Source organism: Antechinus flavipes, chromosome 1, assembly GCF_016432865.1.
Source record: "Antechinus flavipes isolate AdamAnt ecotype Samford, QLD, Australia chromosome 1, AdamAnt_v2, whole genome shotgun sequence".
In the NCBI taxonomy this organism is placed as follows: domain Eukaryota; kingdom Metazoa; phylum Chordata; class Mammalia; order Dasyuromorphia; family Dasyuridae; genus Antechinus; species Antechinus flavipes.
Genome location: NC_067398.1, coordinates 624,752,575 through 624,768,638, shown reverse-complemented (window position 1 = coordinate 624,768,638; position 16,064 = coordinate 624,752,575). Strand labels below are relative to the sequence as shown.

The 16,064-nt window shown below is 34.7% G+C and overlaps 1 protein-coding gene across 4 annotated transcripts in view; it reads left to right on the top strand.

Moving 5' to 3' along the window:
* The window catches only part of ASAP1 (ArfGAP with SH3 domain, ankyrin repeat and PH domain 1), a 594,911-nt gene that overhangs the window by 168,250 nt on the left and 410,597 nt on the right, over positions 1–16,064 (top strand). For 2 of the 4 annotated variants that reach the window (XM_051971093.1, XM_051971092.1), the window contains exon 2: positions 12,279–12,365. The exons of the other annotated variants lie outside the window; for them this stretch is intronic. In XM_051971093.1, the coding sequence (XP_051827053.1) occupies positions 12,307–12,365 (59 nt within the window). In that variant the 5' untranslated portion in view covers positions 12,279–12,306. The remainder of the gene's footprint in view (positions 1–12,278; positions 12,366–16,064) is intronic. 4 annotated transcript variants of the gene reach the window in all.

Below are 16,064 nucleotides of genomic sequence, written 5' to 3'. Positions count from 1 at the left end.
TGGATTTCTTTAACAAAGAGACCTGAGTTTCAATTGATAAATGATGGACAGAAGCAGCTACACCCAAAGACAGAACACTGGGAAACGAATGTGAGCTATCTGCATCGTTGTTTTTCTTCCTGGGTTATTTTTACCTTCTGAATCCAATTCTCCCTGTGCAACAAGAGAACTGTTCGGTTCTGCAAACATATATTGTATCTAGGATATACTGCAACATATCTAGCATATATAGGACTGCTTGCCATCTAGGGGAGGGGGTGGAGGGAGGGAGGGGAAAAATCGGAACAGAAACGAGTGCAAGGGATAATGTTGTAAAAAAATTACCCTGGCATGGATTCTGTCAATATAAAGTTATTATTAAATAAAATTTTTTTAAAAAAGAAATATTATCTATAGCAAAAAAAGAAGAGAAAAAGAAATTAAAGGGATTATAATAGGCAATGAAAGAACAAAACTATCACTCCAGATAGTAATATAGCTCTATGAGATATAATATGAAATATATGAAAATAATTCCTAGAGAATCCGCTAAAAAACCAGTTGAAATTATTGACAACTTTAGCAAAGTTACAGAATATAAAATAAATGCATATGAACTATCAACTTTTCTATATATTACCAACAAAATCCAGTAGCAAAAGATAGAAAGAGAAATCATATCTAAAATAATAATACATAATATAAAATACCTGGGAGTCTACCTGCCAAGAAAAATACAGAAACTATGTGAAATACAACTCTAAAGTACTTTTCACACAAATAAAGTTAGATCTAAGCAACTGGAAAAATGTTAATTTTTCATGGATGGATGGAACCAATATAAGAAAAATGACACTTTTACCTAAATTAATCTGTTTAGTACCACATCAGTCAAATCATCAAAAAATTATTTTATGCAGCTAGAAAAAAATAATAAAATTCATCTAGAAAAACAAAAGCTCAAAGATATCAAGGAAATCAATTTTTTTAAAAGTGAGAAAGATGGCTTAGCTGTACCAAATCTCAAACTTTTAGAAAGAGGTAATTATCAAAACACTCTGATACTGGCTAAGAAAAAGAGTGGTGGATCAGTGGAATAGATTAGGTTTAAATTACATCATAATAAATAACCATAATAATCTGTTATAAAATATACCCAAGATCTAAGTTTTTGGAACAAAAACTAATTTTTTGACAAAAACTATTTAGAAAATTAGAAAACAGAAAGGTAGAAGTTAGATATGGACCCAACATCTCACACCTCAAAATGGGTACGTGATTTCTGCATAAAGAATGATACCACAAGCAAATTAAGAGAGCATGGAATAGTTTGTTGTCAGATTTATGAATAAGGAAAGAATTGAGGACCAAAGAAGATATAGAGGACATTACAAAATATAAAATAGATAATCTTGATTATATAAAGTTAACAGTTTTCTGCACAAAGAAAATCAATGAAAACCAAATTAGAAGGAAAGCAGAAAACTGAGGGGGGAGGGGAGAAGATTTGCTACAACTATGTCTGATAAAGTCTCATATCTCAAATATATGGAGAAATGAATTAAGTTTATAAGAATACAAGTCATTTCCCAATTGACAAGTGATCAAAGAATATGAATAGGAAGTTTTCAGATAAATCAAAGCTATTTAGTTATATGATCTAGTTATATGAAACTGATCTAAATCACTATTGATTAGAGAAATACAAATTAAAAGACAGGTATCCCAAAGATATTCAAAAAAAGATAGAGGGAGGCAAGATCTATTTGTACAAAAATATTTATAGCATCTTTTCTTGTGATTGTTAAGAACTGGAAAACAAAGGGATGTCTATCAGTTGGAGAATGGCTAAAAAAGCTGTGGGAGGTGATTATAACGGAATATTATTGCACTGTAAGAAATGACAAGCAGGATGATTTCAGAAAAACTTGAAAAAACTTACTTGAAATGATGCTGAATGAAGTGAACAGAACCAGGAGAATATTATACACAATAATAGCAATATTTTTCAATGAAGAATTGTAAATAATTTCATTAATCTCAGCAATATAATGATCTAAGACAATTCCTAAAGATTAATGATGAAATATACTATCTGCTTCCAGAGAAAGAATTGATATTGTTTAAATACAGGCTAAATCATGCTATTGTCCTCTTTCATTAATTTTATTTCTTTTATGCAAGTCTTCTTGTACAAAATGACTAGTATAAAAATGTTACATAATTACACATATATAACTACATTTGATTATTTACCATCTTAGGGAAGGGAGATATGAGATGGAGAAATAAAATTTGGAACTAAAAACTTAAAAAAAAATTGCTTTTTAAAAAATCTCTTTGGGATACAGACCTAGTATTCATATTGCTGTATCAAAAGGTATGCATGGTTTAATAGCCCTTTGGGCACACTTCCAAATTTCTCTCCAGAATGATTGGATCAGTTCACAACTCCAGCAATAGTGCATTAGTGTTCCAGTTGTTCCATATTCTTTCCAATAGCCAACATTTTTCTTTTCTGTCATAGTAGCCAATCTAACGGGTATGAGGTTGGTTGTAACTCAGAGTTGTTTTAATTTGTACTAATTCAGAGTATTTTTTTCTCACATAACTATGGAGAACTTTGAAATTTTTGTCTGAAAACTGCCTGTTTATAGCTGTTGGCTGTTTATCAATTAGGGAATGATTCATATTCTTATAAAGTTGACTCAATTTTCTATATATTTGAGAAATGAGGCCTTTATCAGAGATACTTCATCAAAAAAAATTCCCCCAGCTTTCTGCTTTAATTCTAATTTTGTTTGTGCAAAAAAATTTTTTTTGCAGGGTAACATTCTTTATATCATATCATATACTCATTTTAATCTTATGTTGGTATATAATGTGAGATGTTGATCTATATCTAGTTTCTCCAATAGTTTTCCAGTTTTCCTAACAGATTTTGTCAAAAAATGAGTTTTTGTTCAAAATCTTGGATCTTTGGGTTTATTTTATAATAGATTACTATGGTCACTTGCTATTTATTTAGGTAATTTTAATTACATTATTTTTACCTAAATACCTTATTAATAAATTTAATAGGTAATTTAAGAAGTAAATTAATAATTTTAAATAGGCAATAGGTAAAGAAAATGGGTAATTAATAAAAATAGGTAAAATAAATTTACCTTAAATTAATTAATTTAATTGACTAATTTAGGTAATATTGGATAATTTAGACCTAACTTATTTCAATGATCCACCACTTTCTTTCTTATCCAGTACCAAATTGTTTTGATAATTATCACTTTATAATACAGTTTGAGATCTAGAACTGCTAGACCATCATTTTCCCCCTTTTTAAAAAAATTAATTTCCTTGTGCTTTTAAACTTTTGTTCTTCTCGATGAGTTTTATTATTAGTTTTTTCTAGCTATACAAAATAATTTTTTGATCATTTGGCTGGTATGGTACTGAATAGATTAATTCAGGACAAAGTGTCCTTGCTATTATATTGCTAGGGCAAGTATTCTTAACTATTTTGTATTATGGATTCTTGACAGTCTGGTGAAGTCCATGCATCCCTTACCAAAATGTTTTTAAATAATTATATTGCAATAACTAAATTCAGGTGTCCTTAAACTTTTAAAATAGGGGCCAGTTCACTGTCCCGCAGACTGTTGGAGGGCCAGACTATAGTAAAAACAAAAACTTTGTTTTGTGGGCCTTTAAATAAAGAAACTTCATAGCCCTGGGTGAGGGGATAATTGTCCTCAGCTGCCGCATCTGGCCCATGGTAGTTTGAGGACCTCCAAATTAGTGATGTAATGGATACAGCATTGGACCAATAGTTAGGAAGATTTGAATTCAAATTTGATCCTGGATGCTTATTAGCAGGGTGACTATGGGCAAGTCATTTAATCACTACCTGCCTCAGTTTTCTCACCTATAAAAATGAGAAGGATAATAATACCTATCTCTGAAGTTTATTGTAAGAATCACATGAGATAATATTTATTAAACATCTTAAAAAGATCTATATAAATGCTATGTTCTCTCATCATTGTCATTTTAACTAATTAGATGTAGAAGTCCATGAAAACAAAAATGTAACGTTTTTCCTCATCCAAGTTCATATTGTCCCAGAAATCTGATGGACCAGTAAGAAACCCATGGATTGGAGGTGGAAGATAAGGAGGAGGAGGATGCAGTAATCCTGGAATGTTGTGGTAGTCTTAGACTAGTTTTGCTTCCATAGGAATGGAGGGGAATGTGGTATTTCAAAGATTTCCAGGTTTTGGCTCCTGGACCATAAGATAGAGAATCATAGAGTTAGAGACACGGGCAATGAAAGAGAACGATGAGTCAGACATTTCTTTTGTATTCCTATAATAACTTCCAGAAAATTGTTTGGAACACGGTAGCCACTTGCTAAATTACATTGATTGATCAATTGTCAAGGGAGGCAGTCCATTTCTTTCAAGAAAAGTTCAGATTTGCAGAGATTAGTAAGTGAGCAATTTACATGCAGCAAATAGATGAATTCTATCATAAGACTTTGAGCTCGATGGGCACTCAAGGACCATCTAATTCAAACCCTCATTTTACAGATGAGGAAACTGAGATTTAGAGAGGATGACGTCAGGTGACTAATAAGTAACTTTTTCTGCTTCTAAACTCTGCTCTTTTGCTTCAGTTTCTATGTTCTTTCTATATAACTTAATCTTTCTTGGGCTTCTTTCTCTCTGTGATAAAACATTTAGGAAATTAAATTATTTTTAGTGACTCACCAAAATATTTGGAGGTATTTATTTTTAATTCTTTTAACCTTAATGTCCTTTTCCATAAACAACATCTAGCACTAAAGTATGTTTCTAGAACAGAGGATGTCGTGATCAGACTGGTGTCTTAGAAGTCCATTGCAATAGAAATTTATCTCTAGTCCAGGCCAGGTGTTTGGAACTAAGTCAAAGCCATTAAGGCAACTTTTCCTTGGATCAATTTCCATTTTGTAAAGGACCTGTGAAGATGGAGGTATGTATCAGGTTGTTCTTGGAGCATTATTCAGGATTTATGGTAATGCTACTGTTTTTCTTCAGTCTTTGTCCCAGAAAGATCTGGAGTAAGTAGAACAATTGCCATGGGCCTGTGCGCTGAAGGAGTTTAATTTAATTGAGACCTCTCTGCCATCATTCTGTGGAAGTCCTCATCAGTCAATGAATAAACACTTAAATGTGTAAGAAGTGCCAGGCACTGTGCTAAGCAATGGGGATGCTAAAAAATAAAAAATAAAAATAAAAAAGACAATCTTTGACCTTGAGGAGTTCCCAGTCTTATGATAGAGACAACAAGCAAACAATTATATACAAACAAGCTATATTCAGGATAAATAGTAAATAACTTAAGAGATAGGGAACACTCGATTTCAGAGAGGCCGGGAAAACCTTCCTGTAGAAAATGAGATTTTAGTTGGGACATAAAGGAAGCCCAAGAAACTACCACTCAAATGTTACAAAAGTTTTCTGAATAGCCTCCCTGTTGCAAGTTTCCCCATTTTATACTCCACTCCATCCTTTGCTCATCTGTCAAAGTGATCTTGCTTAAGTGTAGATTTGTTCAATTCCTGTATACATCCCAAATATGCCCCTTTACTAAACTCTGTAGTTTCCTGTTACCTCTAGAAAAAAAATGTAAATTTTTTCATTTGACTTTAAAAGTCTTTCATAATGTGACTCTTTCCTAACTTTCCATTTATTTCACTCTACCTTGCTATATACTCTATGATCCAGCAACATTGACCTCCATACTGTTGTCCACCATGGTCTCCTCCTCATCTCTGGCTCATGGCTTCCAAGTTTTCCTTTAAGTTTTAGCTAAAATACTACTTTCTACAAGAAATGGATCTCCCATTAGATTATCTCCAATTTACATTGTATAGATGGTAAATGTCTATAGTTGTTTGCAGGTTATTCCCCCCTATTAAAACATGAACTCTTTAAGAGTAGGTAGATGGTAAATGTCTATAGTTGTTTGCAGGTTATTCCCCCCTATTAAAACATGAACTCTTTAAGATGTATCCTCATCAATAAGTAGTGATTAGCACATAATAAGTGCTTAATAAATGATTCTTAATTGACTAAGACATTTTCTTAGGAAGTTGTTGGTGGAGAGATTTACATTAGATATTTCCAATTGTTTCAGTTTCCTACCCAGTTAAAGGATAAATAGCACAAATGGTTGTCATTCAGTTTCCTGATTAATAGTAAATATAGAATCCTTATCAAACATTAACTTGTACTATCAAAGTTGAGTGATTCTACATGTGAATATAATAGAATTCCTAGTGTTCAGTAGGAAATGACAAATATGAGGAATTCTTAGAACCATGTATAACTTGCATGTATTGATTCAGAGTGAAGTTTAAAGTTTAAAGTTTAAAAAACAATAGACAATAACTGCAGTGATGTATATGAAACTGAAAGGTGGTTGAATCCTGATTAACTGTAAAAACCAATTTGAATCCTAGAGAATGGCAATGAAATACAATTCCTTCTTCTTGGTAGAGTGATGAGAGATCGTAAGTAGAATAGAATGTTGTATACACTGCCAAAAATGGTGTCTTGGTTTTACTATGTTATATATGGTATATTAGGAAATAGTAGGGATATAAAGACAAAAGGCATTAATAAAAAAGTAAGAAAAAATAAAGTTCACTAATTCTGTATTTCCTATAACACACTACTCACATTCACAAGAGCTACAATCATAGAGATCGTCGTTATCTCTATGGCTCAGTTAATATTGTAGGAGCTATATATTGGAAAGTGCATGGGGCTATGAGTTAAGGGAACCTGTTGTCTAATTCTCAATCTGCCATGTAGTAACTATGACTTCTGGATGACTAACTTCCCTTCTTTGAGTACCTACCTGTATAATGTGGGCAGTTTTGTAGCACAGTTTCTAGCATCCATGATGGAGACATAAAGGAACTTACATTTATTTGAGAAAAATTTGGGGTATTGTTATCCTGTGGGACTCATGGAATTTCATCTGGAGCTGTAAACATGGAAAAAATATGGAAATAAGCAAACAGTCACATGAAAAGGGGAGGTCTTGTGCTTTTGGAAGTTGCTGTAGTGGAAAGCTGAAATTGAGTCGGCTGATGTCATTGGGGTATAGTCTACTAAACAGGAGATGCTGAGGTTGCAACCTACATTTGGCACACCTGGGCTTTGATAATGAAGAGTATAGCAACCCAAGAGATTGTCTCCATATAGATGCTGTTGCAAGCCCAGGCCTGAGCCAAGGAAAACCAGATCCAGTCTGTGCAGGCCATTAAAAAGCATACTGATAGGAGCCAGGAAAGAATTAACTCCTTCCTTACCCCATAATGCACCTGGAATGGGAAGGATATTTTTACAAATCTTTTAAATAAATTTTCCTTGAATGTTTTTCCCTATGTATCATATATAGAAATATAAGAAATTGTACCTATTTGCATATGAAATATCAGGATTTGCTGTATGAAGAGCAGTATCTCTAAAGTCCCTTCTAATTCTAATATTCTTTTTTGTTATTTGGAACACCTATAATGCCCCTCCTTGAGTTTTTTGTGCTCCATCTTTCCTCATATCCAATGAGTTATCAACCTTGCTGATTCTGCCTCTGTAATATCTTTCATAGTCTTATCTTTCTCTCCACTCACACAGCCTTTATCCTTGAACTTTTGTAGTAACCTCCCTTCCTCCAATCTTTCCTCCGTACAACTGCCAAATTGCCATTCTTAAAATATAGATCAGACTTTGTCACTTCCTCTACTCTAAGTATTTCCTAAGTATCTCCTGTATACTGTATTGGCAGTGAGGATGCAGCAACTAAAATGAAACAGTTCAGTCATAGGATTAGAGCTCCTTTGTTCTTAAGAAGTTTACGAATATTTACAAAATATATTATCATTTTGGGGTAAATGCGAGATGCTAGAAATGTAGGGATCAGGAAACTCTGGTTGGTTCTCCTGAGTATCTTTCTCTAATAGTGATTATGAAATTGTGCTGCTCTCCATACTTTTTGACTAATATGGCGGCTGATTCAAGACTGGATATATGGGCTGAAAAAAGTGGACTCAATGTAGACAGCTGTGAGATAGAGAGGAAAATTGGGAACAAAATTTAAACAATACTCTGTTTCCTATGAGTCTAAAATTTTCCTAGATCCCAGATGCAGTTCACACTTAACAGGAAAGCTGTGCATGGATACTTTGGTGGAATTTCATTTGGGTGGGGGTAGGGTGGAGTGGATGAGCTTGTATAGCCAGCTGCAGATGATTCATCATTTCATAGTATATTCTTAAAATTTTTCCAACATTCAGGAAATCATTTGATTGACTAATATATACAAAGGACATTTTTGGATTAAAATCACAGTGTATTAAATTATTGGTATCTATTCTACCCATGTATTATGTATGGGAGTCATCATAGTTGTCAGTGTGCTGTAAGTGAATTATTACAGAAACTGCATCTGTATGGTATGTAGTAAATATTATTTATTGTGATGAATTCCTGTGAACTTTTTCAGGTTAGTTTAAAATCTACCAACACTCATGACAGTGTAAAAAGTACCATTATCATCTTAAGGCAATAACAACAACAAAAATCAATCAAGAAGAGTACATTTTCACATGAGATAATGTAATGCTCATTTTAACTGTATAACACTCATGAAAATGCAACCTGCCTTTCAGAAAAATAACTTATGTGCTTACTATGTGTAAAGTACTATGTCTTAGAAAATATAAGGATAAATGATTCAGAGCTGTTTTCTGAGACTGGATAACCATTTTTAGGCATTTTTAGGCATGTTGCACATTTGATCCAAGCTTAAATGTATCTTAAAATAATAATGGCATTGGGGCATCTAGGCAGCACAGTGGATAGAGCACCAGCTTTGAAGTCAGGAAGACCTGAGTTCAAATCTGGGCTGGACACTTAACACTTCTAGCTATATGACCCTGGTCAAGTCACTTAACCCCAATTGCCTCAGCAAAATAATAATAATAATAATAGTGGCACTATGCATGGTGGCAATGGGTGAAGTGGTATACACCTGAAATCCCTACAGAGCTGAGAGTAGATGGATTACTTGAGCTCAGGAGCTCTTGTAGTAGGACTCCAGATGATTTAGTATCCAGAGTACGTCTAACACCAATAGGCTGAACTCCCAGTGGTGGACAAGAGGCTATCAGACTGCCTAAGGAGAGATGAACTGGTTCAGGTTCAAGATGAAGTAAGTCAAAAGCTCCCCTTGGTAATGAGTCCTCCAGCATGATTGATGAGTGATCTCTGTATTTCCATCTTGAGCAAGATAAGGACACTCCCCCCCCCAAATCAAAAACAACTTTCTAACTGTTGTGGCATGGACTGAGGCCTTGTAAAAATATGGACATTCCATCTAAAATTATTTTCATGAACATGGTGTCCCATAATGGCAAAAACACAAAATTTAAGTTAGAAAACTTGAGTTTATGTTCCCTTTTTAAGACTTCTCATCACTGTGTTTTAGTAAGAGAATTTCAGTTGCCTTATCTATAAAACAGGAATAAAGCTGAAACTATTTAGCAAGTTAAAGTTTACAAGCATTTTATGAACCTTATCATTCCTGAATATGAAATTAATCCTCTGAGATAGGGTCTTACAGGTGTTATTGTCCCTATTTTACTGATAGGGAAACAGTGTCTCAGAAAGGCAAGTGACTTGCCTTATGGTTACACTGCTGATGATATCAGAGGCAGAATTTGAACCTGAGTCTTCTTAATGCAAGCTCAAGCACTTTATTCTCTATGCCTTTTGCTTTCCATAATAAAACTTGTACTCTTTCTGCTTTGTAAGGTTCTGAAGCATGTTTGAGATAATGTAAAGTTCATGTGAACTATATAGCACTTCTTGGAAATGTAAGTAGTCTTTCAAAAAAAAAAAATACTTGTCATGGGCTTACTATAGACGGACTAAGTAAATCTTTGGAAGATATGAGGATAAATCATTCAAGGCCATCTTCTGAGGCTGAGAATGGACTACATTGTAATGGACTGAAACTGAGTTGATGCATTGAGGTCCAAGCACCATTGCTTGGAGAAAGAAGGGCCCTGCCCACTACTCTGTGCAAGCTTAATCTGTTGTATAGAAAGATTGGGTGGAGGATTTAGGGGGTGGAGTGAGAGGGCCAGAGTCACTCCTGGCCGGATTTGTGTTGTGATTCCTCTCATTTCCCATCGCCATTCAGTTCAAGTCCACAAAGAATAAAATCAAGGACTTTTGCTGATCCTGACTCCAGCTGATTCTAAAGTATCCAGGGTGCTAACGCTGTCATCACACTACATGACTTCTTGATGTCTATTCCAACTCCGGTGTTCTTCAAAAGATCCTTACGGTTCAAAGAGCTTATAAAGTATTATAAGAAATAATGTCAAGTTAGTAATAAAAAATAGATTATGATAATGAGGGAGTAGATAGTTTTTGGCCTTGATGTCCTGGTCCTGGGTTCTAACCTTACTGCTGACTTTCCAACACTGAGATCAAGTCACTTTATTTCCTCAAAGTGAGTTATGAGGCTCACAAAAGCTAAGAGTCAGGAGAGTCTTTAGCAATGTATAGATATAGCCCATACATAAAAGGCATCATAGTTATAATGTACTAAACAAAGAGTTGTCCATTCTTAGCTTGTAAATGTCCAGGAAGATAGAACCCATCACCTCTAGGCAGTCATTGGTCTTCTGAACAGTTCTTAATTGTTAGGAAGTTTTTCCTTAAGGCTGCTTTGATCTCTTTGACTTCTTTCCATTCACTTTCTATGGGTAAACAGCTCAACTTTAATCCTCCCTTTAAATCTAAGCCCTTCAAATATTTGAAGACAACTATCCTATCCCCCGAGTTTTCTCTTCTCTAGGCTAAACATGCCCATTTCCTTCAACCAATATACCGTAATATGTGTAAAGAGTTCTGTAAACTTTAAAGTACTATGTAAATGTCAGTTATTAATTCTTTGGAAAGGTATAAACAAAGATACATAGAGAGGAGAGATAATTTCTGGTTGAAATTTGATAATGCTTCATGAACATGATGGCATTTTACTTTTAAAAAGAGTAGGACTATAACGGACAGAAAAGGGAGACAGGGCATTCATTCCTGGAACCCAAAACTGAGTGTGCAGAGGTAAGGATTCAGGAGAACACAGAATGGGTATGACAAAAGCAAGTAGCCCAAGGCTTTCTGTTATATTTTACCAAGGAAAAAGACAGGAGAATTAAGAAGAGGACTGCTATGATCAAGGATCATGAAGATAGAAGTCAATGATTCTAGAAACTAGAATTGAAAAAAGGTGTTTCTCTGCCCCATTATCCCCCTCTCCCATTCAACATTTTTGCTTTTAACTCCTCCTCCCTTTCCTCCCCCCAAACATACCTCATGTAACTTTTCATCTCAGGCTTCCATAGCTCTGTACAAACTGCAATTAATTATTAGTATTTATTTGCAAATTAATTAGACTTCTTCCCATGGTACAAAGCTGCTGCCCTGAAACATAATGGACAGTTTTTATAGATTGATTTCTGTTACTGGAGAAACCTCTCTGCCATAGCCTGTCCTTGATGCCTTTGGGTAGCTACATGCCTGCAGGTGTCTGTTGATGCTGCCAATATGCTCTGAGAGGGGGTGGGTTCTAAACTGAAATCTGGTGAAGTTAATGACTTGCAAAATGCCACTCAAGGTAGAGCTGGAAATAGAACCCAAGAATAACTCCCAGACTCATGTGAACTGTGCAAGGCTTGCTCCTGGCTAATGCACCAGCTGCAATTTCACAGAATCATGGGACTTGAAGGGACCTTGCAGCTTGGGTTTGAATGTCTGTATCAAGCTGGGAAGTCTGGCGTCTAATTATTTGTTTCAGATTCCTTCACAGCGACTCTTATTATTGTTGGAGAATTCCTAGACTTAAAGCTCTGGTTACCAAATTAAATATGCCACGTGAACTAAGAAAGCTAATGAAACAGCATGGTGTAGTGGATAATAATGCTTCTTGGAATCAGGAAGATCTGGATTTGAATCCTGGCTTTAATAGTTACAAACTTAGTGACAGAAGGACAAGTCTCTTGCTCTTAGTGTGCCTCAGGCATCTCTTTAGAATTTATCAACTGAATCAGCAGCAGTTGAATCTGTGTGGGTAGAGAAGTTTCTTACATTCCTGAAATCCCAGATCTTTCCTATTGCCTAAAACATTTCTTCTAGCTGATGACATGTGACTTTTGATACTTTTTCCCTTCAATGTAGGTAACTTTCTGATGGTGACGGCTGAGACATGAGATCTTCAGCCTCAAGGCTTTCAAGTTTTTCTTCCAGAGATTCATTATGGAATCGGTAAGCTATAATATGAACATTTTTAGACTTAAAGTGGGTATATGGCATGGTCTGGCTTCAAGACCAAGTCAGATCATTTAAGAATTTGTGACCTTGGTTGAATCACTTAAATGGGAACCGTGATATTTATTATGCTTACTTCCTGGAGACGGGGAAGTTGTAAGGAAAAGATTGTGGTGGGCGGAATATATAGTGTTTTATAATCTCTTTCCTCTTTTACAATGGACTAGCAGGTCTTGTCCATTCTGCCGCAAAAACAACTCTTGAAATTGCTCCTCTCCTTTCATGTGGCTTTCTCCCCAGTTTAGTACCTCATCAAGTCTTTCCTTGTTTATTCTAATAGAACTCTAATTGATCTCCCTGGTTCCTAGTCCTCTGCTCCCCACTCCATCTTTTACAAAGCACTAAATTTACATTTCTAAAACCCTAGTCTTTATTTGCTTATGAAGCTTCAATGGCCACCACTTGTCTTAAGGATAAAATACAAACCTCTCTATTAACTCCTTTACATATTCTTCAATCTAGTCAAACTCACACAATATTCTATCTCCTACCTTGTTTATCACTCATGTCTGGAACTTTCTCCCTCCTCACCTCTGCCTGTTAACATGTGTAGTAGCTCTCTTCTCTGTCCCATTTCCTAAAAAAAAAAAAAAAAAAACCTTTCCTTATCGCTTCTGTTACTGGCACTCTTCCTATATAATTTTTTTTTTTTTAACAATCAATTCTTAACTTTTGAGGGTATAACATTCCAAAAAAACAGTGCAAAATAAACATATGGAAAATAGGGAATTTGGTAACCACCACCCCCAAAAACTGTCATCTTCTGCTAGAGATTGCTGAAAATATACTTTTTTGCATATGATTCTTTATAACAAAACTTAATTCTGATCATGTACTTTTCCTAACAGTAACTATAAAATGACCTATAAAATATAGGGCCTGGACAGGGACAGGAAGGGTCAGGGTCAGGGACATCCATGTCCCTCGGGGGCAGAAAGACCCCAAATTAAAAGGGAATGGGGTAACTTGTTATCTCTAATCTCCCTTTAGTTTCTGTGTTTAAACAATTCCTCAGTGAAAAGCACATGCTTCCCACTAGCAGGATGATTGTATGACGTCACTAGTGCCATCCATTTCTGTTTTTTTCAATTTCCTTATTATATACTTAAGAGATTACTTTAGCACTTTCTGGAGCAAATTCTTAAACACCTTTATGAAAACTTTTCTCATTTTTAAGGAAATAGCATGAACATATCCAACATATAAAGGACTGCTTGCCATCTAGGGGAGGGGGTGGAGGGAGGGAGGGGAAAAAAAAAAATCGGAACAGAAACGAGTGTCAATATAAAGTAATTATTAAATAAAAAATTAAAAAAAAAAAAAAAAAGGAAATAGCATGGCTTCTCCTGTCTCCTCTCCCTCCCCCACTGTCCTTTGTCATGAATGACATTGTCAATTCTAAAGTGAAAATGAGATTACTAATAAAATCACCAAAATTCTTGAAGTTATAAAAGCAATGCATACTAATGGTGAGGAAAGACTATACTTTGTAAATAGTTTGCATTTACTTTTCTAGGAGGACATCAATTCTTAGTAGATTATAAATTCTTGGAGGGCAGAAATTATTTACTTTTGCTATTGTTGTTGTTTGTCTTTGTATTCCCAGTAGCTGACACTAATGCCTGGTACATAGTTGATAAAGAAACGTATGTTGAACTGAAATGAATTGAATCAGTAGAGAGAACATATGTAAAAGAATTAGAAAGAACATGAATACATTATTTTTTATTTAAAGAATACTCATTGTGGAATGAGTATAGAAAATTTTGGAGATGATCCCAAATTAAATATGAAATGTTGTTTCTAACATGAATGAATGACACCTTATGTTTTTGTAGCCTTTGTATTTTCTAAAGCTCCTTCGTATACATTGTCTTGTTTGATTTGTCCCAACAACCCTGTGATTAGGTAATTCAGATACTACTATTCTCATTTTACAGATGGGGCAACTGGGTCTCATAAAGGCAACTAGCAAGATTATAAATATGCATTTTTCCATTTGCAGATTTTTTTTATTACTTTGAAATTAATGAGATATAATGTGTCTGTAGAAAATGACCCAAAGAATCATTCCAAAATCCTTTTTATAGTTTGAAATGTTTAAGATAGGGCATGTTTTATGGAGAGAATGAAATAAATATTTATTTATCACCTATTATGTGCCAGGCACGTATATTATACCATTTGAGATTTACAATAACCTTGGAAGTTAGGTTCTTATTATCTCCTATTTTATAGTTGAGGAAGCTGAGGCAGAGATTAAGTAATCTGCCTAGGTTCACACACACCAAATGTGTAAGACTGTATTTGAACTTATCTTTCTTACTCTAACCCCAGCACTTTAGCCACTGATTCACCTAGTTACTTCTGGCTATAAGTACTAAGTACTTATTGAATGTCAGGCTTTATGCTAAGTAATAGAGAGTGCAAATACTTATAAGCAAGTAAATCCTCCTATCCTCAAAACACTTACTTTCTGTTATGGTAAGGCTATACATAAATAAAAATGAGGTGGGTTAGGGGATTGAGGTTTTGTCTCAGACAAAAGGGAAAGCTCACCTATCAAAGTCCAGAAGTTTCTGGTAGCCAAGAGAAGGAAAGAAGACCATAGAAGAAATGACATAATTTGGATCTATTGGCCAGGAAGTGATGTAGAACTTGGTTTTAGACTAAATAAATTAAAAGCTCACTTATCAAAACCTGGGGTTTATGTTGTACTTGACCTCTCACTCACAAATCTCCATACCCACCTTTGCCCAGTAGGCAATAATTTTTGCTGCTTTTTTGTGAGGGAAACTAGATTCTCTTATCTCTGTTTAAAACAAACAAACAAAAGCAATCCTTCTATAAGTTTTGATTGTGACATGTATTTTAAAAAATCACAATAGCAATAACAGCATACATTTTATATTTTAAAGTATAGAAATGCTTTTTTCACAACTATTTTGATGGACTGCAAGTATTTTGTTCTCATTTCACAATCTGGGAAACTGAGTCTTAATTACTGGTAGTGATGGATTTGAAAGTCAAATCCACATCCTTTGATTACCACCAAGATATTCTTACTATTTTATCATGCAACCTCATTTTTTTACTTTTGGCAAATCATTTCACTTCTCTGGGATTCAGTTTTCCCATTTATAAAAAGGGGTTGGACAAAATATCTCTAAGGTCTCATCCACTCTTGAAGTTTGGTATTTTTATTTCTCTCTCAAAGTTTATGTTACCCCAGTCCCCATTTTACAGCTCTCAACATTAGCCAGTCTGTGTTTTAAACCTACTTAGCTAAGAGCAGGAGCTGTTAGTATCTCTGGGGAATAGGTAGAGCGATTTCATAGAAATATAAATATACTCATTTAACTTTGAAAATATACACCACTCCAGGGCAGTCTGCTAGACTTCTGTAGCACTTCTAGGACAAGCCTGGATTTTGAAAATGTGAGGCTTATTCCTTCCACTTGTGCACCATGACTGGATGCCAGCAACCCACAGCTGCTTCAGGTTACCCTTATTGACCCGATATGGGACAAATGTTCCAGCACCATTGTCTAAAAAGCCTGTCTTTTTTTTTTTTATATATAATAGCTTTTTATTTACAAGATATATGCATGGCTAATTTTTCAGCATTGACAATTG